The 26955-nt window shown below is 47.5% G+C and overlaps 1 protein-coding gene across 1 annotated transcript in view; it reads left to right on the top strand.

The window, feature by feature from the left end:
* Positions 1-5883: 5883 nt before the first annotated feature.
* The window catches only part of nlgn4xa (neuroligin 4 X-linked a), a 434038-nt gene continuing 412966 nt past the window's right edge, over positions 5884-26955 (top strand). Inside the window, exon 1 of the mRNA XM_070891647.1 lies at positions 5884-6343. Within this exon, the coding sequence (XP_070747748.1) occupies positions 5884-6343 (460 nt within the window). The remainder of the gene's footprint in view (positions 6344-26955) is intronic.

Here is a 26955-nt window from a genome sequence, read left to right as displayed (position 1 = left end):
CCCACTTAGTAACCTCTGTGTCCACTGTGGTTCCTGCTCTGAATTGAATTCGCTGGCCTTGTGAAGTAGCTGTCGGGAGCCGCTGACAGACTCTGCTCCTGGGCTAAGGAGGGGGAGAAAGCAACTAAGGTTTTTGGGTTTAAATAGGACAGTGTCATATATATATATATACCCCGATATGAATCTCCGACCATGTATCCACTCCTTCACCAAGACTGCCCACTTCCATCTCCGTAACCTCACCCAACTCCGCCCCTGCCTCAGCTCATCTGCTCCTGAAACTCTTATCCATGCCTTTGTTACCTCCAGACTTGACTATTGCAATGCACTCCTGTCTGGCCTCCAATTTTTCACTCTACATAAACTTGTGCTCATCCAAAACTCTGCAATCTGTGTTCTAACTCACATCAAGTTCCGTTCACCCATCACCCCTGTGCTTGCTGATCTACATTGGCTCCCGGTCTCATTTTTAATATGTAGACTTGGCCTATATTCTCTTGGGTTTAGAAGAATGAGAGGTGATCTCATTGAAACATACAGAATTCTTACAGGGCTTGACAGAGTAGATGCAGGGATGATGTTTCCTCTGGCTGGGGAGTCTAGAACCGGGGGGTCACAGTCTCAGAATATAAGAACATAAGAAATAGGAGCAGGAGTAGGCCATTTGGCCCCTCGAGCCTGCTCCGTCATTCAATAAGATCATGGCTGATCTGATCATGGACTCAGCTCCACTTCCCTGCCCGCTCCCCATAACCCTTCACTCCCTTATCGTTCAAAAATCTGTCTATCTCCAGCTTAAATATATTCAATGACCCAGCCACCGCAGTTCTCTGGGGTAGACAATTCCACAGATTTACAACCCCCTGAGAGAAGAAATCCCTCCTCATCTCAGTTTTGAATGGACGGCCCCTTATTCTGAGACTATGCCCCCTAGTTCTAGATTCCGCCACGAGAGGAAACATCCTCTCTGCATCCACCTTGTCGAGTCCCCTCAGTATCTTATATATTTCAATAAGATCACCTCTCATTCTTCTGAACCCCAATGAGTATAGGCCCAACCTGCTCAACCTTTCTTCATAAGTCAACCCTTTCAGGAATCAACCTACTGAACCTTCTCTGAACTGCCTCCAATGCAAGTATATCCCTGCTTAAATAAGGAGACCAAAACTGTACGCAGTACTCCAGGTGTGGTCTTACCAATACACTGTACAGTTGTAATAAAGGCCAACATTCCATTTGCCTTCCTGATTACTTGCTGTACCTGCATACTAACTTTTTGTGTTTCATGCACAAGGACCCCCAGGTCCCTCTGAACTGCAGCATTTTGTAATCTCTCTCCATCTAACTAATAATTTTTCTTTTATCTTTTACCTGCCAAAGTGGATAGCCTCACACTTTCCCACATTATACTCCGTCTGCCAAATGTTTGCCCACTCACTTCGCCTGTCTATATCCCTCTGCAGATTCTTTGTGTCCTGCTAATAAGGGGTCGGCCATTTAGGACTGAGATAAGGAGAAACCTCTTCACTCAGAGGGTGGGTGAATCTCTGGAATTCTCTGCCCCAGAGGGCTGTGGAGGCTCAGTCTTTGAGGAGATTCAAGACAGAGATCGATAGATTTTTGGATGTTAAGGGAATCAAGGGATATGGGGACAGTGCAGGAAAGTGGAGTTGAGGTCGAAGATCAGCCATGATCTTATTGAATGGCGGAGCAGGCTCGAGGGGCCCAAAGGCCTACTCCTGCTCCTAATTCTTATGTTCTTATATAGGTACCAAAAGTGACATACCAAGGACTGCTCAGGTGTCTTGACTGCTTACCTATAAACATACAACACTCTGTAGATCCAGGGAAACATCCATCTAACTCCAGCGTGTTGTATATTTTATCGGTTTTATTAGGTAGTTCAAACGCGGTAACCGTATGTCATCACGTACTATGTGTATACTGGTGATATACAGCTGCTGTCACATCACTTCCAATCTTTATTGCAAGAGATCCTATCTACACAGCTGTCCCGGCAACAATTGAACTTCCTGCCTCACATCCCCCTCTTGCTCTGCTGAAAGCCCGTCTGGTACCTCCGTGTGTCTTCCTGACGTGTGTTTTAACCTAACAATTCTATAGCTCAGTATTTGTATTGAACCTTGGTTAATCCACGGCTTGGAGTACTGCGCGCAGTTCTGGTCGCCATATTGTAACACGGATATAGAGGCACTGGAGAGGGTGCAGAGAAGATTTACAAGGATGACACCAGAAATGCGAGGGTACACCTATCAGGAAAGGATGAACAGGCTGGGTCTCTTCTGTCTTGAAAAAAAAAAGCTGAGGGATATCCCGACCTAATAGAGGTCTTTAAAATTCTGAAAGGTTTTGATAGAGTAGATACAGAGAGAGTGTTTCCACTTGTGGGAAAGAGCAAAACTAGAGGCCATCAATATAAGATAATCACCAAGAAATCCAATAGGGAATTCAGAAGAAACCTCTTTACCCGGAGAGTGGTGAGAATGTGGAACTCGCTGCCACAGGGAGTGGTTGAAGCGAATAGTATCGATGCATTTAAGGAGAGGCTAGACAAGCATATGAGGGAGAAGGGAATAGAGGGTTTTGCTGATAGAGTTAGATGAGGAAAGACGGGAGGAGGCTCGAGTGGAGCATAAATGTTGGCATGGACAGGTTGGGCCGAATGGCCTGTTTCTGTGCTGTATATCCGATGTAAGTGTATAATTATATACAATGCCAAATAGCTTATTCTATTTAATAATCTATCTATGCCTGCTTTACAAAGGGTCCTATTTCAGACCAAGTTCCAGTGACTCCTGCTTGAAATGTATGTGCGTGTTTGTGTGCGTATGTTTGGTAGGGAGGTTTAGGCACTTTACAGCCTTCTGGACTCAACATCGAGTTCAAAAATTTCAGAGCATAACCGCTGCCAATCTTTGGCTCCCTTCACCCCCCTCCCACTAACCCCCTGACCCCCTGACCCTCCGACCCCCCCTGTCCCACCTCAGAGTCTGTTTCTTTTTTTCTCCTTGTCTCCAATGGCAGTTGGTCATTATCCCGCCATTCACACCCTAATGTGTTTCTAACTCCTGGCATTACCATTTGAATTTGGGCCATCGTCCCTATTGTCTCTCGAATCTCTCCTGTCTTCCACCTTGTCACATACCTTCCCTTTTGTTCTTTCTTCCCCTCCCCCTTTCAGTGCTGGTTAAGAATCTGTTCTTTCCGAACACTCTCCAGTTCTGCTCCCTCTCCGCCGATGCTGCCTGACCCGCTGATAGTTCCAGTATTCCCTGATTTTATTCCAGATTCCAGCATCCGCAGTATTTTGCTTTAGTGTCGGTTTGGTCGGGATAGGGTGGGCTTGGCTTGTCAAACATCACCATGGTAGATCTGTGTCATTGGGGTTGATTTTCAGCAACTGAATTGAAGTTGGGCGGTCTTTATAACAGGCAATTAATCTGCAATGCCAGTTTTATATTTTTCTTAAATGCAGTCAAAGCATTGGGGAGGGGGGTTCATTTCTGGATGAATAGAATTGAAAAGCAGGGATGTTGTGTTAAACTTGTATAGAATCTTGGTTCGATCACACTTGGAGTACTGTGCTCAGTCCTGGTTTCCGTACCAGAAAAGGGACATAGAAGCATGGAGAAATTGTAAATTTAGTTCACAAGCAGTATATCAGAACAGAGAGGTTGCAACTATCAGAATTGACTGAAAAGGCTGAGGCTCTTTTCTCTGGAAGAAAGAAGACTGAGGGGTGACCCAGTGGGTCATTAAAATTATCACGAAGTTTAATCGGGTAGACGTAGTGAAGATGAGGGAGAAATTCGGGTCATTTGCGCCTGCCGTTAGCGCCTCCGGAGGGGCGCTAACAGGGTGCAAACGACCTCTCGCCCGGGGGCGCAGGGCTGCTACGGGCTCCCGTGAAATTCCGCGGGAATTAGCGGCGGTGCTAGCCGGTAGCTTGCCGGGCCGCTGCGCCAGCGATGTTGACGTTATCGCCGCGCGCAGTGAGCCGTTTTTGTCCCGGACTGAAAATTCGGTTGCATCCCGCGAGGCCGCCGCGGGCAATGTACGTGCCAGCTTGGCGGATTGCGGACTGGGCTTCGTGCGGGTCGCGGACCGGGCTTCAGCCCGCTCCGGAGAGGGGGGGGGGGAGGGGGGGGGTGAAAATTAAAGGGGAGGGGCGGCGCCGACATTATTTAAAAATGGCCGCGTTACCGGTCGCGACCTTTGCCCTCTTGACAACGCGGGGTCCGTGCCGCCACGTTGCTGCCACGGCACTTCACTTGTGTGCCGGGCTGTTGCCACGGCAACCCCGCCCCCCCCCCCCCCCCCAGTGGTGCAGCGGCGGCCCCTTCTCCCCAAAACAGAGTCCGCAGCGTTCCCCTCCCCACTTAACGGATGGGGCGGCGCTCTGTGTAGCGCTGGACAATTCCCGGTGTTAGCGTCCCAGACCCGCGCCTCTGAGAGGAAGTGGAACGCACGACTATGGGTCCTACCTCCTCTTGGGGGGCGAGGGGTGGTGGGGGGGGTAACCCCAAGTTAGCTGCGGGGCGGGACTCCTGCGCTTGGTGTAAGAAGTCCCGCCTCGCAGCACTTATCGCCCCCCCGCCAACCAAATTTCACCCCCCCCCCCCCCCCACGATGTTTCCACTTGTGGAGGAGACCAGAACTAGGGGCCATCAATATAAGATAGTCACTCATAAATCCAATAAGGAATTCAAGGGTAGCTTCTTTGCCCAGAGAGTGGTGGAAATATGGAACTTGCTGCCACAAAGAGTGTTCGGGGCGAATGGCATCGATGCATTTAAGGGGAGGCTAAGTAAGCACATGAGGGTGAAAGGAACAGAGGGGTATGCTGATAGGTTTACATGAAATAGGCTGCGAGGAGGCTTGTGTGGAGCATAAACCAATTGGGCCGAAAGGCTTGTTTCTGTGCTATAGATTCTAGTGCCAGCTGTGGCTCAGTGGGCAGCACTTTCGCCTCTGAGTCAGATGGTTGTGGATTCAAAGTCCCTGTCCGGGGAGTTGAGCACATAAATCCAGGCTGATACTCTAGTGCTGAGGGAGTGCTGTACTATCAGAGGTGCCATCTTTCACTCTCTCAGGTGGTTGTGAAAGATTCTTATTTTGATGAAGAGCAGGGGAGTTAGCTCCGGTGTCCTGGTGCCAATATTTATTCCTCAATCAACATCACTGAAACAGATTATCTGGTCATTATCACATTGCTGTTTGTGGGAGCTTGCTGTGCGCATAGTGGCTGCTGCGTTTCCCACATTACAACAGCGACTGTAAAAGTAATTAATTGGCTGTAAAGCGCTTTGAGACATTCGGCAGCCATGAAAGGCTTTATATAAATTCAGCTTTTTCTTTTTTCTTTTCTATGTAATTCTATGCTCTGACACCAAGGCAACAAGTTAAAAATCAACCCCAATGTTACTCTTCTGGTCCTGTGCGCTTTCTTCAGTATTGTATGTGTGCCTTTAAAAGATTCTGTCTTATTGACCGCGCGGTATTTTTCATTTGCTGATCTCTCTCTGCAGATCCATGAACTTGAATTATCATCTTCCTTTCCTTGCTCTTCAGATTCGCCAGATGTCCTAATCGCGGAGGAAGCGCATCGTTTGAGGAGAGAAACTTATCTTCAGTCCAGTCTGAGTGGGGCACTTGCTCCTTTTGCAGGATGGTAATCGTGGATTCGGATGGATAATCCCCGAGGGCCCTGATGCGATTGGTTGGTTCTCCTCGGTCTTAAATGGACCCTGTGGCTCTGAGTCCAGTCTCAACAGGCAGTGACCGACACCGCCTCCCAGCCTGAAAGCCAGGCTGCTTTTCCCGGCCTGCGGAAGATTGCATGCCTGCTTTGGATCACAAACCATGTCCAACCCGAACGGAATACCGTGGCTCTTTTTAGTTCTCGCTTCTGCCTTGAATCTCAACACCCTGCTGTGGATTGGCAGCCTGGCGGTACGGCTTTGCCTCGCTGCCGGCCAGGAAAACTACCCCATCGTCAACACCAACTACGGAAAGCTGCGGGGCATCAGGACGCCACTGCCCAACGAGATCCTGGGACCCGTCGACCAGTACCTGGGGATACCGTACGCCTCGGCTCCGACCGGCGAGCGCCGCTTCCAGCACCCGGAGTCCCCATCCTCCTGGACCGGCGTCAGGAACGCTACCCACTTCGCTTCCGTCTGCCCGCAAAACATTCACGGGATTTTGCCCGAGGTCATGCTGCCCGTTTGGTTCACCGCCAATTTGGATATCGTGGCGACTTACATTCAGGACCAAAGCGAGGATTGCCTTTACCTCAACGTCTACGTCCCGACTGAGGATGGTAAGTTGCCGAGTTTGAAAAAAAAAAGGAAGGGAAGCGAGTGGGAAGAAAAGAGAGAGGAAAATAAGTCACTGTAGATTGATTGAGTCCGTTCTCTTTTCCGTTGACTGTATTTGTCCACCTTCGTCAGAAGGCGTTGCTTCAAGGTGTTGAAAACCAAGCTGCTCCTCGTGGCCAATTATCTTGTTATAAATAAACAACTGTGTTCAACTGTCTGCAATTGTACAGGGCTTTGGTAAGACCGCTCCTGGGGAAATGCGCACGGTTTTGGTCTCCTTATCTGAGGTAGGATATACTTTCCTCAGAGACGCTTCAACGGAGGTTCGCTAGATAGATCCCTGGGATGAGAGGCTTGTTCTATAAGGAGAAATTGAGTAGATTGGGGCTATACTCTCTGGAGTGTAGAAGAATGCGAGGTGAGCTCATTGAAACATATCAGGTTCTGAAAGGTAGATGCCGACAGGATGTTTCCCCCGGGCTGGAGCATCTAGAACCAGGGGGCACAGTCTCAGGATAAGGGGTCGGCCATTTAGGACTGAGGTGAAGAGGAATTTCTTCACTCAGAGGGTGGTGAATCTTTGGAATTCTCTGCCCCCGAGGGCTGTGGAGGCTGAATCATTGAGTATATTCAAGGCTGAGAGCGACAGATTTTTGGGCACTAATGGAATCAAGGAACATGGGGATCGGGAGGGGAAGTAGAGCTGAGGATGAAGATCAGCCATGATTTTATTGAATGGCGGAGTTTCCACAGCTCTCTGAGCCATATGGCCTACTCCTGCTCCTAATTCTTCTGTAATATGGATTCCCCAGGAGGCGTTAAATTTATTTAGAAAGATATTTAGAAAGAGGAGGAAAGATAATCAAACCCAAGCAATTTGTACACAGGTTTAATGAGGAAACCAATACGGCAGCAATAAGCAATTTTATTAATCAAGTGCAATTAATTGCACACTTTCGCCAGATAGTGAGTACGAATGATGGATAGTGCTCCCTATTCTTTGGATAGCAGGTGATCACGAAGGTATAAGCTGTCTAATTTTATTTGTTCTGACTCTGGAGCCTCTGCTCTGCACCACCTCCCTTAAGGTGCTCCTTTATATACCTCCAACTCAATGAGGCATTAACACCACAATGGCATGCCAGTCGCCTCTATTACCCATATCTGGACAGGCTTCCATTTAGCTCCTCCCAGATTCCTTGCAGCAGTTGACAGCAGACACGGTTTCTTGGCAAGCTGCACGTGAGTCAGTTTCCGATTGGAAAACCCATCCCTTTGATCGATCTAGCCGACCCATCCACCTTTCCTGGGCTCCTGAGGCCCCCGCAACTGTTTGCGGGGAGGCCGGGAATGAGGTGTGCTTCGAAGGGGGGGGGGCGGGGTGGGGGCTGGACATTTACCACCTGGCCCGCAATTTCCCTCAACGGAGGCCGGTCGCTATCGCCGGCGCTCCGCGTCTGTGGAGAGGGGGCGGGGGGGCGCTCCCGGGGCGGTAGAGCTATGCTGGGTCCCGCGGCGTGCTCCGGAGCCCAGCGGCCCCCGCCAGCAACGTCAGCGCTACGCCGCGGATGCTGCGCCCGGCGCTGACGCGGCAGAGCGCTCCACCCCTTCAATTAAAGGGGTGGGTGGGGGGGGGGGGGCGCTGCGTGCTCCGCAGCCTCTTTGGCGGCCCGCAGCTGGACCACCAGGGGTGCCCTCGACCGGGCCGACAGCCCACGACGGAGCGCTGGGCTGCCGGTCGAGGCGAGGGCCGCCATCGTCAGGCCGCCGGAAGGGTCGGCCGACGGAACAATATGGCTGCCCGCGGCACAACGGGCCTTTTGCTTGAAGGGGTTTCCCAGTGGCGGATGCCCGCCAGCTTCGCGACCCGCGGGGCGCTGAGGGGTCGGGGCGCACGGCAGTGACGTCATCGGCGTGCGTGCGCCAGCCCGGGGCGCAAATCGCGGGGCGCGGGCGATAACGACACAAACCTCCGGGGCAATTTCCCCCTGAGAAGCTACTGACCCCACTCCCCCGGGAGATAACCTCCTTGCGTCCCATTACCGTCCGCCCCTGAAGGCGCTAATGTGGCTATAAAAAGGGCAATTTCGCCCCCCGCCCCTCACTTAACATTCCCTCATAACATTTTCTTTCTTGACAGAATGGAGTAAAAGCCCTTTGACTCTCCTTGGCTTTTTACCACAGTGTGAAGGAAATACCAGCCTTCATTTACAATACAGACACAATTAATATCCGTAGCCAGTCTGACGGACTCCTGACAATTTGCAGCAGTGACCTGAGTGGTTCTTTGCTAGCCGGTGTGGGGTGCAGCAGGGGTGGGGAGACGGGGATAAGACTTCTCGTGATAACTGTGATAGCGTGTTGTACAATAGCTGCCCTTTTTTTCTTCGAATATGCCGCTTTTATTATCTCTCCGATGACAGTTGGAGATTTGTGTTGGTTGATTTATTACATTTGCTTCAGTTACTCTTTCAGGAGACTTAAAGAAAGCACCGTGACTTCCCTCAGTCTGGCCCATCCTTATACGCCTCGCTTTCCTTTAGTAACGCTGTGTTGTTAAAACATTTGCCTCAGTGTAGGGCGTGACGGCAAGTTTCCCAAGATGACAGCAGTTTGTGTCCGAGCATTAACTGTGAGAACACTTGGTGAAAGATGGTCCCCTCTTGCCTCTCTCGGACGCTTACCTACATTTGAAATATCCCAAGGGTTCATAAATGGTGGGTCGGCCTTGGGTCAGTGGGTAGCACTCTCGCAGCGTCATGGCTTCAATCCCATTCTAAAGACTTGAACGCAAAATCCAGGACGACACGCCTGGTGGAGCGCTGAGGGAGTGCTACACTGTCATACAAATATACGAACAATGACAGACCCTGTCACAGATGGGACAGATAGTAGTTGAGGGAAAGGGTGGGTGGGACAGGTTTGCCGCACACTCTTTCCGCTGCCTGTGCTTGATTTCTGCAGGCTCTCGGCGATGAGATCCCTCAATCAACATCACCAAAACAGATTATCTGGTCATTATCACATTGCTGTTTGTGGGAGCTTGCTGTGCGCATATTGGCTGCCGCGTTTCCCACATTACAACCGTGACTACACTTCATTGGCTGTAAAACGCTTCGCTAAGACCTGAAGTAGTGAAAGGCGCTATATAAATGCAAGTCTTCCTGTCTTCTTTGAAATGGCCAACACGGAGATGGTCTCATTACAGGCAATGGGCTTCTCAATGGATTTAGCAATAACTGCAACCGATGTGATTCAAGATTCAAAAGGTAATCAGGAGACATCATTTGAAACCTATTTAATGGAGCTGGGGTTGCCAACTATAATGTATTTGCTTCATGGGTTCTTTGCTTAAGAATTCTTAGCAACACATTGTTATTAAGAACTAGTTGGTTTATTAACAAAGGTTTAACAATCACACTACACATTACCAGTTGATCCACCAGGCTCACAACTGCATACCTCATCGTGGATGACCAAGACCCACTGAATGGGGTTTTATTGAGTTTTGTGAACATCACGTGAATGGCTAAGCCACTCACAATGCAACAGCTCTACAACTATTTCAGTTGAAACAATAATCCAGTGCCCCCTTCTTAAAGGGGCACTAAAACCGACAATTAAAAAAAATGAACTTTTTACTGTAAACTTAAATCAACTTAAAATTTGGTTGCCGGGGGTGCTGGTGCACTCCAGTCCCTCCGGCGCCCACCTCTCGCGGAAGGCCGCGAGCGTACCGGTGGACACCGCGTGCTCCATCTCCAGGGACACACTGGCTCGGATGTACGCGCGGAAGAGAGGCAGGCAGTCGGGCTGAACGACCCCCTCGACCGCCCGCTGCCTGCACCGGCTGATGGTCCCCTTGGCCGTGCCCAGGAGCAGTCCTACGAGGAGGCCCTAGGACCTGCCTGCTCCCCTCCGCACAGTGTGCCCAAAGATCAGGAGTGTGGGATTGAAGTGCAACCAGAATTTGAGGAGCAGCCCCTTTAAATAGTGGAATAGGGGCTGCAACCTCACACATTCGATAAAAACGTGGAACACGGACTCCTCCAGATCGCAGAAATTGCAACAGCGCTACAACTCTTTTGTTGCAACCAATAAATGAACATTAAATCAAGTGCCGCCTTATTAAAGGGGGGGACATCCAAACAGTTTACAGTGCCTTTTCCTTGTTTTTGTTTGTTTTTGTGTTTTTTTTGGCATTAAAACCACAAATTATACAAGTGCCCCCTATAAAAGGGGAGGGGGGACACTAAAACCCGGCAATTAAAACAAATTAAACTTTAAAATAAAATTAAAATTTGGTTGCCGGGCGTGATGATGCACTCCAGTCCCTCCGGTGCCCACCTCTCGCGGAAGGCCGTGAGCGTACCGGTGGACACCGCGTGCTCCATCTCCAGGGACACCCTGGCTCGGATGTAGGCGCGGAAGAGAGGCAGGCAGTCAGGTTGAACGACCCCCTCGACCGCCCGCTGCCTGGACCGGCTGATGGCACCCTTGGCCGTGCCCAGGAGCAGTCCTACGAGGAGGCCCTCGGACCTACCCGCTCCCCTCCGCACAGGGTGCCCAAAGATCAGGAGTGTGGGACTGAAGTGCAGCCAGAAATTGAGGAGCAGCCCCTTTACATAATGGAACAGGGGCTACCACCTCACACAATGTACATAAACATGGAACACGGACTCCTCCAGACCGCAGAAATTGCAGGCGGCCTGGGAGCCCGTGAACCGGCTTAAAAATTTGTTGCACGGGACTGCTCCGTGCATCACCCTCCAGGCCAAGTCCCCGATGAATAGTGGGAGGACTCCCGCGTAGAGTGCACTCCATCGGGGACCCCCACCTCCTCCAGACGGCAAGATGGTGGAGCAGCTCTACGAACCTGTGAGCCTAATCACAGGTGCGTACATTACATTGACCCTCCAGGATTGTTCTGATGTCTCCAGGAATTAAAGATCTGCGTTCAGGACACCACAGCAAGCATCCCCGCAGAAAACTCACAGGGGCATTAAACAAAACTGTGCGCATATTTTTCAGTTTCATTTATTAGTTATAAAAATATTGGAGCTGGTGGCTGGGGGGGGGGGGGGAGGGGCGGGGAGGCAGTTGGGGGCGCAAGCAAGTTATCAATCGGTTAAGAGGTCTGTTCACTTTCTAATTGGCTGTCGGAAGGCAACATGCCTGGACCAATCGCGGGAGTGTGTGGGCGGGGCAGCTGGAGGCAGGCAGTCATGTGATGAACGCTCCAGGTGTACCCCCGACTAAAGTTGGCAACTGGAATGTTGGCTCTTGGGACGCTGCTATTTCCCAGCATTTAAGTTGAACCGGCATGGCGACTGAACGCCTGGAAAGGGCTTGGTCCTCCCCGACTGGAGAGTGACACAGAGCAAGGCAATGGGCACCAGCCTGAAATCGCAACCCGTAGGCTAGCGATTTCTCAGCTACGTGAGGCCCTCGGCGACACCATCCGAATACACGCCAGGCTCCACACGCGCGCTGACGACTCTCAGCTCTGCCTCACCACCACCTCACTCGACCCCCTCCATCGTCTCCGATTTGTTCCGCTGCTTGGCCGACCTCTGGCCCTGGATGAGCAGAAATTTTCTCCAACTCAACAGCGGGAAGACGGTCTGCGCCACAAACTCTAGACCCTAGCCGCTGACTCAATCCCTCCCCACCGCCACTGTCTGCGGCTGATCCGGACTGTTTGCAATCTTCTCGTCCCATTGACGCTGAGCTGAGCTTCCGACCCCATATCTTCTCCATCACCAAGACTGTCTACTTCCATCTCCATAACCTCGTCCTTCTCCAATTCTGCCGCCTCAGCTCATCTGCAGCTGAAACCCTCGTCCACACCGTTACTACCTCGAGACTTGACTATTCCAAAGCTCTCCTGGCCGGCCTCCCACCTTGCACCCACTGTAAATTTGAGCTCATCCAAAACTCTGTTGTCCGTACCCTAGCACGCACCAATTCCCTTCACCCATCATCATCATCATAGGCAATCCCTCAAAACGAGGATGACTTGCTTCCATATCAAAAAGGGATGAGTTCACAGGTGTTCCAATGAAGGACCTAATATTCCTGGTCTCGAACTACATGTTGAAGGGTGGAAGATGCCTGTGCGTGGATTGTTTTAACATGTGGTGTGTAAGGGGTGGTTTGTAGGGGGTCAGCTTTCCCTTCTGACCTTATATGAGCGGTTCCGAATCACTCCCACACCCTTGGTTCTAGACACTGGAATTATGAAGGGACTGTGACAGACTTGGACAGACAATCAGTTTCAAGGTAGGAAGCAGGTATGGCTTTATTGTGTTTAAAAAAGAAGTAAAAGGCACACCTTTAATAACACACACAGACCAATACACACTGAGGGGTACAACACATTGAATAAAATGTCAAATTGCAGTCTGTGGGGAAAAGAATACAGCTTAAACTCTAAATAGGGTAAAGAGGAGAATGCAGATACATTTACACAAGTTATCCCAGCCTCCCTCCCTCCCCCAATTCCCCTAACTAACTAAGTTATAGCTCTGTGGGTTCAGGGGCCATGCTCACCAATCCCCTTTTTGACAGTTGCCGGTGAATCACGGTTTCGGGGTTCGCTGCACTTGGCCTTCTAGGCGAGCCGTACCCCGGTCGGAGGAGAGGACTTCGGTCTGCGTAGTCTTCGGTTGGGGTGCGTCTGTTGAGGCGGTAAGTTGCATTTTGGATGTATGGGGTAAGTACCCACTTTCTTTGGTTAGGAATAGTTTTAGTTAGTCCCTTTTGGTAATTTCTCACCCGTTGGTCGTTCCGAAGTAGATTGTAGAGTGGAAATAAAGGTCGATTCTTCTGTTTTTGCTGAGTTGGTTTCGGTTGGTCATTTCGCTGGTTATGGTGGCCAGGGTTGTCAATTTGGTTGCTGACAACCTTCCGTTTCGTGGGCCTCGTGCTCAGTCGGTCCTTGATGAGTTCTAGTAGTTTCCTTCACTACTCTATTTCTTCACTCCCCAGCTCCGGCTGCTTGTGCCTGTGTCTATGTTCCAGTCTGTGTGCTGCTCCTTGCTGGTCTTTTCTTGTAAAACTGAGGGATAGATATATTCCAAAAAAAAGGCTCTGTTATCTCCCATCAAATCTCTTGGGCTCTGTTTGAACTGTTCTGTCCACTGATTTTCAAATGTCTCCTTTGTCAGCAGTAACTCGATTAGGGTGTGAAAATGTGCTATCACTGGTTTTGCATTGTTTTAGAATTGTCCAGTTTCTTGACCATGATTTCCATTGTGCTTGATTGGGTAATTCGATTATCTCTTAGAAGGTGAATAGATCCCCCAGACAGTCTGGGGTCTTTAATACACGAATTTGGCCCCACCTCCTGTATTTGGTAACTCTTTTTTTTTTGCAGCCAAAATGTTGTAGAATCTTAAAATTGATATGCTCCTTCCCATAGATGTTTAGGGGATCTCAAGCTTCTGTAATTTAGGTCCATTTTGAATTCCCTTTCCTATGAGTCCAAACACTGTGGGGGGGGTCTCCATGAATGCATTCCCTTTTATCCCCCGCAGGCTTTGTCTGCCCCTTTAAACTCATTTTAAAAGCCCAGAAAGGGATTCTTCTCCTCTGTAGGGGAAAGGTACCTGGAATCTTTGCGAGATATTGGTAAATTCTACAGGTGGCCGTTGCACACCAGCCACCACGCGGGCTTGACAGAGCTAGGTCTTGGTCCAGTGGCAAGGATTACCCAAGACGACTGGAGACCAGCTCTGCTGCACGGACCTAGTGCGCGCACATATCGCAGTGTGGGCTGGGCCCGTGCTGCCCCTGGGCCCTCGCCTCTTCTGGGCCCCGAACTCGCGCCTCTCCCGGCTCCCGTTCACATCCGTCCACAGTCTCTCGCCGCTCCTCCGCCCTGACCGCGCCGCTCCTGCTGTACCTGCCCACGCTCCAATCACCGAGCTGGACCTTGATGACGTCCCTCTTCTCTGCCATCACCCTCCTGCACCAGCTCGCGCTGTACCTTGCCGTGGTACGCTGTCACGCTGTCCAGGGGCCGCCGCTCACCGCTCCTTTTATGGCCCCGACTTGCAGCTGATGGTCTCTCGCAGGTCGGGGCCTCCACCCCTGTGCTCGATGACCGACATTGGCTCCTGGTCTGGAAAAGCCTTAATTTTTAAATTCTCATCCTTGTTTTCAAATCCCTCCATGGCCTCGCCCATCCCCTATCTCTGTAACCTCCTCCAGCCCCACAACCATCCGCAATCATTGCGCTCCTCCAATTCTGCCCTCTTGTGCATCCGCGATTTTATCCGCCCCAACATCGGTGGTCGTGCCTTCAGCTGCCTGGACCCCAAGTTCTGGAACTCCCTCTCTGAGCCTCTCCACATTTGTACCTCTCTCGCTCTTCCTTAAAACCCACCTCTTTGTCCAAGCTTGTGGTCACCTGACCTAATAGCTTCCTATGGGGCTAGGTGACAAATTGTGTTTTGATAACCGTTCCTGCGCAGACCCTTGGGGAGTTTTATTATGTTAACGATGCTATATAAATGCAAAATGTTGTTGTCGTAATATAACTGTACATTAACTCAAATTTTTCAATGTATCTTTTCATAAATACATTTACGAGGGAGCATAAGCTTATTGTTAAGTACCTTACAGTGTCAAAAGAACTCATTTCTACAACATTATTTATAGAAGAGTAGAATATCTCCAGAGAATTGGAAGCTATTTACGCTGGTTAAACTCAAGGAGCAATTGAACAAGGTGTTTAAAAGGGAGACATTTAAGTGAATTGAGTCGTATTTTTGAGGGAGTGAACACCAGAGCAGCTTAATCCACCGCACAGCTGCATGAATACATAAGAAATAGGAGCAGGAGCAGGCTACATGGTATCTCGAGCCTGCTCCGCCATTCAATACGATCATGGCTGATTCAGTCATGGACTCAGTTCCATGGTTGTCCCACTGACTACGTAGCTTAATAAGAACATAAGAACATAAAGAAATAGAAGCAGGAGTAGGCCATATGGCCCCTCGAGCCTGCTCTGCCATTCAATAAGATCATGGCTGATCTGATCATGGACTCAAGTCCACTTCCCCGCCCGCTCCGCATAACCCCTTATCCCCTTCTCGGTTAAGACAATGTCTATCTCTGTCTTAAAATTATTCAATATCCCAGCTTCTACAGCTCTCTCAGGCAGCGAATTCCATAGATTCTCAACCCTCTGAGAGAAGAAATTTCTTCTCATCTCAGTTTTACATGGGCGGCCCCTTATTCTAAGATCATGCCCTCTAGTTCTAATCTCCCCTATCAGTGGAAATATCCTCTCTGCATCCATCTTGTCAAGCCCCCCCATAATCTTATACATTTTGATAAGATCACCTCTCATTCTTCTGAATTCCAATGTGTAGAGACCCAACCTCCTCAACCTTTCCTCATAAGTCAACTCCCTCATCCCCGGAACCAACCTAGTGACCCTTTTCTGAATGCCTCCAAAGCAAGTACATCCTTTTGTAAATATGGAAACCAAAACTGCACGCAGTATTCCAGGTGTGGCCTCACCAATACCCTGTATAGTTGGAACAAGACTTCCCTGCTTTTATACTCCATCCCCTTTGCAATAAAGGCCAAGATTCCATTGACCTTCCTGATCACTTGCTGTACCTGCATACTATCCTTTTGTGTTTCATGCACAAGTACTCCCAAGTCCCGCTGTACTGCAGCACTTTGCAATCTTTCTCCATTTAAATAATAAGTTACGCTTTGATTTTTTATGCCAAAGTGCATGACCTCACACTTTCTAATATTATACTCCATCTGCCAAATTTTTGCCCACTCACTTAGCCTATCTATGTCTTTTTGGAAAATGTTTGTGTCCTCCTCACACGTTACTTTTCGTCCCATCTTTATATCATCAGGAAACTTGGCTATGTTACACTCAGTCCCTTCTTCCAAGTCGTTAATAAAAATTGTAAATAGTTGGGGTCCCAGCGCTGATCCCTGCGGCACCCCATTAGTTACTGATTGCCAACCCGAGAATGAACCATTTATCCTGACTCTCTGTTTTCTGTTAGTTAGCCAATCCGCTATTCATGCTAATATAATACCCCAACCCCGTGAACTTTCATCTTGTGCAGTAACCTTTTATGTGGCACTTTGTCAAATGCCTTCTGCAGTTCTAAATACACCACATCCATTGGTTCCCCTTTATCCGCCCTGTTCGTTCGCTCCTCAAAGAATTCCAGCAAATTTGTCAAACATGACTTCCTCTTCCATGCTGACTCTGCCTGACTGAATTTTGCTTTTCCAAATGTCCTGCTACTGCTTCTTTAATAATGGACTCCAACATTCTCCCAACCACAGATGTTAGGCTAACTGGTCTATAGCTTCCTGCTTTTTGTCTGCCTCCTTTTTTACATACGGGTGTTACATTTGTGGTTCTTATGTTCTTCTGAGCGGTGGTCCAATTTTTGGGGAGGGCAAGCTAGAAATTCTAAAATGCAAAACGATAGGCCAAAAGGTTCTTAAAGAAAATTAATGATTCACAACTCAGTAGGCTCAATTTTCCCCAGTTATCTGCGCCGCTTTTTTTGCCTTAAATTTAAATTTCCAAGTTTCCCCAAAGTTTCTGTGCCAGCGTAACTCAGTTAATTACGATTTTTTTTAGGTTAGTATTTTTTTGGTCATGGGGGCGTAACCTGATGTCTGCACCAGTTTTTCACATTTAAGCAAGTTTGGCCAACTTACATTGTTCCTAGGATGGTTTACGTGACCATTCCCAAAAAACCTTCTGGGCACTTAACAAAACCCAGCACACATCTGTAATGTCTGTAAGCTTGTAATGCTTGTAGCTCCACACTGTGGATGTGGATGTATTGTGTACTGCAGCTGCATAGTTAATCATTAAACAGAACAGGCTTCTGGAGAGTTCCGAGAGAGCAGCGTGCATGTTAAGAAGCTATGTGTGCTGTGCTCTATGAAGATATCACACTTGACGACCGAGGATGAGATTTTTCAGATGTTTAAAGCTTAAATTTTGTTGGTGAAGGATTCAGCCAGCCGACAGAAGACTTTGGAAGTTTCTGTCTTTGAAAAACACTACAAAACTCCGAGGTAAAAAAACAGCACACTGTGTGAACAGCTAGAGTTTAAAATGGCAGGTGTAATCGGATATTTGGGTGAATATAGACATGACCGGGAACGTTTTAAAGTGTATGTGGATTGGCTAGAAATGTATTTCATTACAAATAACATAATCGAAGTTCCAGACAATGCAGTCCAGAACCGGGCTGTGTTGGAACGTAAGAAAGCGATTTTCTTATCAGTGGCAGGTCCGGCATTATACGAAACCCTTGTAAATCTGCTTCTGCCTGACGAGCCAAAGGACACAATGCTTAAAGAGATTTTAATGAAGCTGGAGCAGCACTATAACCCCAAACCGTTAGAAATTGCTGTAAGCTATCGTTTCGGGATTCGGATTCAAAAGGCGGATGACAGTATCGTTGATTACATCATAGCATTAAAAAAGCTATCGGTGCACTGTAATTTTGGAAACTTTCAAAACCGAGCATTATGGGATCGTTTTGTTTGTGGGGTGAAAAATGATGCGATCAGAAGGAAGTTATTGACGATGGATGACTTGAATTTTGAGCTTGCTTGTCAGACAGCGAGGTCGATGAGCATGGCCGAACAATATTCCCGAGAATTAAATAATAATTACGGTCGTCAGTCATCCGAAGTAAATCACCGCAGGTTCAAAGTAAAAGACGGCCATGGCCAAAAGTCTCAGAAACTGGAAATTCTACCAGAGCGGCGAAGTCGTGCTATAGGTGCCTGGGACAACACATTGCTCAAAGTTGTCCATACGTGAAGGCAGAGTGTTTCTTCTGCAGGAAGACTGGGCATCTTGCGAAGGCATGCCGACTGAAAGGTAAACCTGTTTTTAAAACTCTGAGTCCAGCATTCAAAGCTATGAGTAGAAATCCAAAGAAACTTCATAGCATGGAAGAACAACAACAGGACGAGGAGATGTTAGAGTTACACATCATCAGGAGCACGAGGTAAACGGACAGCGATTCGGAAAGCAGCAAAATCCACATAGAAGTTGCGGGATTCAAGATACCAATGGAAATTGACACGGGTGCCTCCGTGAGTGTAGTACCGGAGTCACTGTACCGCGACAAATTGCGTGATTTCCAACTGGAGAAATCCAAGATAGATCTGCGAGGCTACTCGGGAGAGAAAATTCCTGTGGTAGGCCGTATCACCGTACCAGTGAAATATAAAGTTCAATTTCAGAACTTGCCTCTAATAGTAATCAAAGGAGACAAGTCTGCCTTATTAGGAAGAAATTGGTTGAGCTCACTAAAGCTGGATTGGAATAAGATCTTCTCTGTGGAAGCGAGATTTTCATCAACGGAAGAGGTTATAAAGCAGTTTCCGAAGGTGTTCTGCGAAACGGGCAGTCCGATCCAAGGCTTCAAGGTGAGTGTCAGGGTACAGAAGGACGCTAGATCGGTTTACTACAAGCCACGTTCCGTACCATATGCACTCAAGGAGAAAGTTGAGCAAGAACTCAAAAGACTAGAGACTGAGAACATTATTTGTAAGATAGATCGATGTAATTAGACTACACCCATTGTTGTTGTACCTAAGTCTGTTGGTAAAGTAAGATTGTGTGGTGATTATAAGGTAACCGCAAACCAGGTTCTAGAGGGTAATGTCCCCAATACATTGCCGAATATAGAAGATTTGTTCACAACACTGACAGGTGGTCAGATCTTCTCAAAACTGGATCTTACGAATGCCTACTTATAGCTTGAACTAGATGAGGAGTCCAAGTTATGTTTGACTATAAATACTCACCTAGGTCTATATCAGTTTAATAGGCTACCGTTTGGAGTGTCTTCCGCCCCTGCCATATTCCAAGGGGTGATGAACCAGATTTTGCAAGGTATTGAAGGGGTAGTATGTTATTTGGATGACATACTAATTTTAGCACCAAATAGGCAAATTCATAATAACATATTGAATGAAGTCCTCAAACGGCTAGAGAAGCACAGAGTACGAGTGTCTGCTCGTAAGTGTGAGTTATTTAAAAACTCAGTTGAGTACTTAGGGTATAGAGTGACAAAGATGGAAAAATTGGATGCAATTAGAAATGCACCCACTCCCAGGAATGTCACTGAACTTTGTCTTTTGAACTATTATGGGAAGTTCCTACCAAATTTGGCTACAGTATTACATCCACTGAATGAACTTTTGAAAAACAGGTCCAGTGGAAGTGGTCAAAAGAATGCGAAACAGCATTCAAGGAGTGTAAAAACAAATTGGTAGAGAGCACCATGTTAGTTCACTACGACGTATCTAAGGAGATTAAACTAGCATGTGATGTCTCTCCGTATGGAGTTGGGGCAATAAGCTCTCATGTATCAAGTAGTGGGGAGGAGAGACCAATTGCTTTTGCTTCACGCACTCTCAGTGCCAGTGAGAGAAATTATGCGCAAATTGAAAGGGAAGCTTTGGCATTAATTTTGGGGTCAAGAAGTTTCACAAATACTTGTATGGTCGTAAATTTACCATTGTTACGGACCATAAGCCCCTAACAGCAATCCTCCATCCAAAGTCCCCAGTTCCAACATCAGCTGCAGCCCGAATGCAGAGATGGGCTTTGATTTTGTCAGCAGATACATATGATATTGAATACAGACGATCAGCTGATCACAGTAATGCTGATGCAATGTCTAGATTGCCTTCCCCATCATAGGGTACACCCGATAGGGAAGAAGTGTTTTATTTTTCATACATTGATGAACTGCCAGTCACAGCTGAAGAGATTGGTAGAGCAACCAAACGTGACCCAGTGATGTCAAAGGGGTATGAGTATATTGCAAGTGGATGGCCAAATCCAGGAGAGAATCAGAATGAAAGTGTGAGTCCGAGTCAGGGAAACAAAGAGCCTGAAGTTAGAGTGAGTGCAAATGAAAATCAAGGAAATTCCATGGAGGAAAATGTTCCTCAGGATGAGCCTCAAATGAGTGTGAAATCAACACCATGTTTGGAAGGTTCTGTTCGAGAGCAAAGGTATCCTCTTCGAAACAGAAAACAAGTGATAAAGTTAAATTTGTAAATATGTATAAAAAATGAAAGTTATTTATGATGTTTTTTATGATGTCTTTTTCATTAAGGAGGAAGAAGTGTAAATGGTCTGTAAGCTTGTAATACTTGTAGCTCCACACTGTGGATGTGGACGTCTTGTGTACTGCAGCTGCATAGTTAATCATTAAACAGATCAGGCTTTCGGAGAGTTCCGAGAGAGCAGCCTGCATGTTCGGAAGCTGTGTGTGCTGTGCTCTGTGAAGATATCACAACATCAAAAAATCGGCGCAGAAAGACGCCATTGTTTTTATGTAAAGTTTTGGAGGGAGTCAAGAAGACAAAAAATATGCATCATGAACCTTAATTTTTTCAAACTCAAAAGGGAGAAAATGGAAGTCTAATGCAATTCTTTAGTTTTGGATTTTTTTCAAAGTGCCACACCACCACCTCTCCTCACCGGGCTCGAGGGTCGGAGCGTCGGCTGGCAGAATCATTCCCTCACCCGGACAAAGGGGCTCAGGGCTTGGTTTCAGAAGAAGCCCGGGGGAGAGGGGCTGGGGTGAGATTGGAGCCGAGACGGGCGAGGGAGCGATTCTGCCGGCCGACCCTCGAGCCTGGTGAGGAGACGTTCGGTCGGTGGTAGGGTGCTACTTTGAAAAAAGTCTAAAATTAAAGAAGTGTATTAGACTTCGTTGCCCCAAATATCCTCATTGAATGCCTAGCTTTCCTTTCTAAGCAAGCCTATTGCGCATGCGCAGACCAGGGTGTGGTCCATGCTAGAGCATCAACCTTGGGGAGAGAAGCTTTAACTCCTTGTCCTGCTGTTTTGAGCTTCTTGCAAAGCTACAATTTAATTATGGGGGCAATATTGACAATGCTATACCTCGTGCAATTCTTCTGCATAATGGTGCTGCGGAGGAGACGATTGATTCGACATCATCGCATGAGGAACCTCAGAGCATGTAGGATGATGGGCAGGTGGCCTTATCCATGTCGGTTATATCGAGACAGGCGATCGTACCTGCACCTGAGTGATGCAGACTGTCAGAAGGCTGCGTTTCTGCAAATAAGTTGTAACCGAGATCTGTGAGTTAGTAACAGCAGACCTGCAACCTAGAAGTGTTAGGAGAACTGCTTTGTTAGTTGAAGTGAAGGTTACAGCTGCATTTTCATTTTTTGCATCTGGAGCATTCCAGGCCACGACTGGGGATGTGTGTGCCATTTCTCAACATGCAACACATGTCTGCATTCGGCAGGTGACTGCTGCACTATATGCCTGGAGAAATGACTACATAAAGTTCCCCATGACCGCCCAGGCATTGCGTGACAGGGCTGTAGGCTTCTCCAGGGTTGCTGGCTTCCTAAAGGTACAGGGCTGCATTGATTATACCCACATCGGCTGGTGAGCACCTTTGGAGGATTCCGCGATATACAAGAACAGAATTAATGTGCAGCTCGTGTGTGACGACATGCATCGCATCATGTCAGTTGATGCAAGATACCCTGGGAGCATCCATGATGCGTTCATTCTACGCGAGAGCGTTATATCTACCACATTTCAGCAGCAGCCAGAAGAGCAGAACTGGCTACCGGGAGACAAAGAGTATGGTCTCACCACTGGCTCATGATGCCCCTACGCGTAACCCGGACGGAAGCTGACCGGGAATACAACATGTCGCATATTGCAACGCACAGCATAATAGAGAGGACCATTGGCATCTTGAAACAGCGCTTCCAATGCCTGGACCATTCCGGAGGCTACTTGCAGTATTCCCAAGAGATTGTCGGTCAGTTCACTGTTGTGTGCTGAATAACTTAGCCATCATGAGTCAGCAGCAGCTGGGTGCCACCTGAAGTGAGAGTGGCTGATGATGAAGAGGAAGATGCAGGTGACGAGGAGGAGGAGGAGGAGGACGAGGAAGCCGTGCAACTACCTGAACCCGGAGCGTGACGGCAGAGGAGGGCAGGCCGTGGTGCCCCTTTAACGATTGCTCGAGCCTTGCACCAGCAGCTCATCCATGAACGCTTTGCTGCCTGAAGGCTCAACGGCAACTATTCCACATGGACCACGTTTACTGTTTGGACCTGTTCCATAATATTGTGTTATGTTAATGGAACAAATAATGGAAATTATTCTTCTTTTGTTCAAGAAGTTGTGTTAATAATGGAACAAATAATGGAAATGATTCAGTTATAATTTAATATATATTTTTTATTCAAAAGTTTAACACTTGTTTGTACTTAACGTCAATAAAAATATTCTTGTATCAAACTTTGAAGTTTTCAGTTAAGATCACTTACAAACTTTATGGTCACTTGCAAACTCTGAGATCACTTAAAAACTTTAAGATCACTTACAAACTTTTAAACTTATAAATTTACATAACTTACAAAAAACCTTTAATTTGAGAACATTTACAACAGTAACAACAACAACAACAACAACAGGAAAGAAAGGCTGCACCTATCTCTCCTCCACCTTATTCTAAGACCACCCGCTGTGCTTGGTCTTGGTCGAGGAAGACTGAGGTGTGACTTGTTTGCGTTCGATAGGGTAGACGTTGAGAACATTTTTCTACTTATGGTGGAGTCCAAAATTAGAGGCCATTAGAAGAAAGAAAGAAAGACTTGGATTTATATAGCGCCTTTCACGGCCACCAGACGTTTCAAAGCGCTTTACAACCAATGAAGTACTTTTGGAGTGTAGTCACTGTTGTAATGTGGGAAATGTGGCAGCCAATTTGTGCACAGCAAGCTCCCACAAACAGCAACGTGATAATGACCAGATAATCTGTTTTTTTGTTATGTTGATTGAGGGATAAATATTGGCCAGGGCACCGGGGATAACTCCCCTGCTCTGCTTCGAAATAGTGCCATGGGATCTTTACGTCCCCTTGAGAGAGCAGACGGGGCCTCGGTTTAACATCTCATCCGAAAGACGGCACCTCCGATCTAATAAATCCAATGGGGATTTCAGGAGAAACCTCTTTACTCAGAGAGTGGTGAGAATGTGAAACTCGCTACCACAGAGAGTGATTGAGGCGATTAACAGGGAAGCACTTAAAGGGGAGCTCGATAAGAGTATGAGGGAGAAAGGAATAGAGGGACATGCTGATAGGGTGAGATAAAGTAGAGTGTGCCAGTCAGGTCGAATGGCCTGGTTTTGTGCTGTAAAAGTGCATGTTCTTTTCTATATATTTCAGCGTCTTACGACGTGAAGAAATAATTTGTTAATTGAGGCTTTCAATGAGTTTTTATCATTAACAGCCAATGTCAGACCTGGAATCATGATCCATTGCTTTGTCCTGGCCCTGTCCTACTTACTATTTGATTTGTGACTTGGCAAAAAGTGAATCGGCTGCCCTTCCTGTTATACCAGAAAAAAGAAAAACAAAAGAAAGACTTGCATTTATACGGCGCCTATTACAACCTCAGGATGTCCCAAAGTGCTGATTAGTCAATGAAGTACTTTTGAAGTGCAGTCACTGTTGTAATGTAGGAAGCACTTTCAGTCATTTTGCGCACAGCAAGCTCCCGCAAACAGCGATATAATAACGACCAGATAATCTGTTTTGATGATGTTGGTTGAGGGATAAATATTGGCCACGGAAAGCGGGGATGACTCCCCTACTCTTCTTCAAAATATTACCATGGGATCTTTTGCATGGTGACAGTTTAGAAAAAGGGGAGGTGCAACGAGACCTGGGTGTTATGGTACATCAGTCATTGAAAGTTGGCATGCAGGTACAGCAGGCAGTGAAGAAGGCAAATGGCATGTTGGTCTTCATAGCTAGGGTATTTGAATATAGGAGCAGGGAGGTCTTACTGCAGTTGAACAGGGCCTTGGTGAGGCCACACCTGGAATATTGTGTTCAGTTTTGGTCTCCTAATCTGAGGAAGGACATTCTTGCTATTGAGGGAGTACAGCGAAAGTTCACCAGATTGATTCCCGGGATCGCAGGACTGACATATGAGGAGAGACTGGATCAACTGGGCTTGTATCTACTGGAGTTTAGAAGAATGAGAGGGGATCTCATAGAAACATTTACAATTCTGACGGGATTGGACAGGGTTAGAGGCAGGAAAAATGTTCCCGTTGCTGGGGAGTTTCAGAACCAGGGATCACAGTCTAAGAATAAGAGGTAAGCCATTTAGGACCGAGATGAAGAGAAATGTCTTCACTCAGTGAGTGGTTAACCTGTGGAATTCTCTACCGCAGAAAATTGTTGAGGCCAGTTCGTCAAATATATTCAAAAAGGAGTTAAGTATGGCCCTGATGGCCAAAGAGATCAAGGGGTATGGAGAGAAAGCAGGAAACGGGTACTGAGGTTGTATGATCAGCCATGATCATATTGAATGGCGGTGCAGGCTGGAAGGGCTGAATGGCCTGCTCCTGCACTTAATTTCTATGTTTCTATGTTTCTATCCACCTGAGAGAGCAGACGGGGGCCTTGGTTTAACGTCTTATCCAAAAGATAGCTCCAGTACTGCGTTGAAAGTGTCAGCCTAGATTTGGTGCTCAAGATTCTGGAGTTGAACTTGAAGCCGCAAGCTTTTGGGCTGAGCCATGGTTGATACCCAGTAGTGGCTAGTACATGGATTACAGGCCGTGTGTGGATCTGCTGTAGTGCAGATGGGACTCTTTGAATTTTTCAACAATACGGCTGGAGTGCAGCAGCTCTCTGATTGCGCAGTTGCGACAGGCTCAGCAAGCCAGCAGTGACAGTACCTGTGGCAGGACGGTTTTTCAAGGGAGGGGTACTGGTACCTAATGGGGAGCAGGGAGAGGGAAGCATTATTTCCTTGCACAGCAAGCAACGTGGTGAGAGGGCTGTGATGCCAAGAGATCAGTTGCATTGAGAGAGGAACAGCAAGAAATGGAATGAGCGAAACACTTGACTTTGCTTGGATGAAGGTTACCACAATTTTGCCTTCAAAACATTGGCTTATTGCTAATAATGGATAGTTGGGGTTTCAGGCGAATATTACAATGCCGTTTAATTGTCTTGCATTTTGGATCTGGAGGAGTGAAACCAGCTGTTCTTCTGTCCCTATGTGGTAGAGAAGTGAGTTTCCCATGGACTAGAGGTGAGAGAGGGCAGCAAATTCATTCCTGGGATGTGGGCATCGCCAACAAGGCCAGCATTTATTGCCCATCTCCAGTCGCCCTAGAGAAGGTGGTGGTGAGCCGCCTTCTTGAACCGCTGCGCATGAACCGTATTCCTGTGGGTGCTGTTTAAACGCACCTGTGCCACAGCAGTGCTGCTTGAGGAATATTTCTATCAGTCTTCAGGGAAGTAATGAGAAACAGAGCACGGCAAATTGACAAGGATTGATGTGGCTGACTGTAAACGTGTGCATTGTGCTTTTTGGCTTTAGTAAGCCACAACATGTTTCCAATTTGCGTCTGTGGTATCTTGAGACACGGCTTCACAAGCACACAGATGATAATATTCGCGGTGTAAAACATTTCTAGCCGCTCCACACACCCTCCGAACATCTCTCGGTCGCGGTGGAACTCACCCAAACGCCCTATTATTCCCATTGACGTGGCCATGTGGACTCTGGCAACGTTGACAGTTCAGCCAAGTGTGCTTGAAATTTACCTTTGATTTTTAGCTGTTCTGGTGGGATAATCCGTCAGTTGACAGGATTATCCCACCAACAAAAATATCAGCTAGGGAATCCAAAAATCGCATCCTTGTCGCCAATCTGTGATATCTTGAGACACAGCAACACAAGCACATACATTACAAGATAGCTCTGACCAGAACTGTGTGCAGCCCACATGCTTTATTATTGTGACATCAGCAGTTATTACATCAGCAGTTATTACATCAGTAGCACACTAGAGAGAGTATTCCACTAGTCTTGAATATTGTGTACAGTTTTTGGTCTCCTAACTTGAGGAAGGACATTCTTGCTATGGAGGGAGTGCAGCGAAGGTTCACCAGACTGATTCTCGGGATGGCAGGACTGACATATGAAGACATGGATCAACTGGGCTTATATTCCCTGGAATTTAGAAGAATGAGAGGGGATCTCATAGAAACATATAAAATTCTGACGGGATTGGACAGGTTAGATGCAGGAAGAATGTTCCCGATGTTGGGAAAGTCCAGAACCAGGGGACACAGTCTAAGGATAAGGGGTAAGCCATTTAGAACCGAGATGAGGAGAAACTTCTTCACTCAGAGAATTGTGAATCTGTGGAATTCTCTACCACAGAAAGTTGTTGATGCCAGTTCGTTAGATATATTCAAAAGGGAGTTAGATGTGGCCCTTATGGCTAAAGGGATCAAGAGGTATGGAGAGAAAACAGGAATGGGATACTGAAGTTGCATGATCAGCCATGGTTATATTGACTGATAGTGCAGGCTTGAAGGGCCGAATGGCCTACTCCTGCACCTAATTTCTATGTTTCTATGTTTCTAGTCTACAAAAACATCGCTAATTTTGGACCCAGTAAAGTCAATGCAAATGGGTCAAATGTTGTTGATGCTGAAGCGTGTGGGGTGGTGGAACAGGAGGAGGCAGCGCACAATTT

Source organism: Pristiophorus japonicus, chromosome 10 (genome assembly GCF_044704955.1).
Source record: "Pristiophorus japonicus isolate sPriJap1 chromosome 10, sPriJap1.hap1, whole genome shotgun sequence".
Classification (NCBI taxonomy): domain Eukaryota; kingdom Metazoa; phylum Chordata; class Chondrichthyes; family Pristiophoridae; genus Pristiophorus; species Pristiophorus japonicus.
This window is presented reverse-complemented; position numbering and strand designations above follow the sequence as displayed.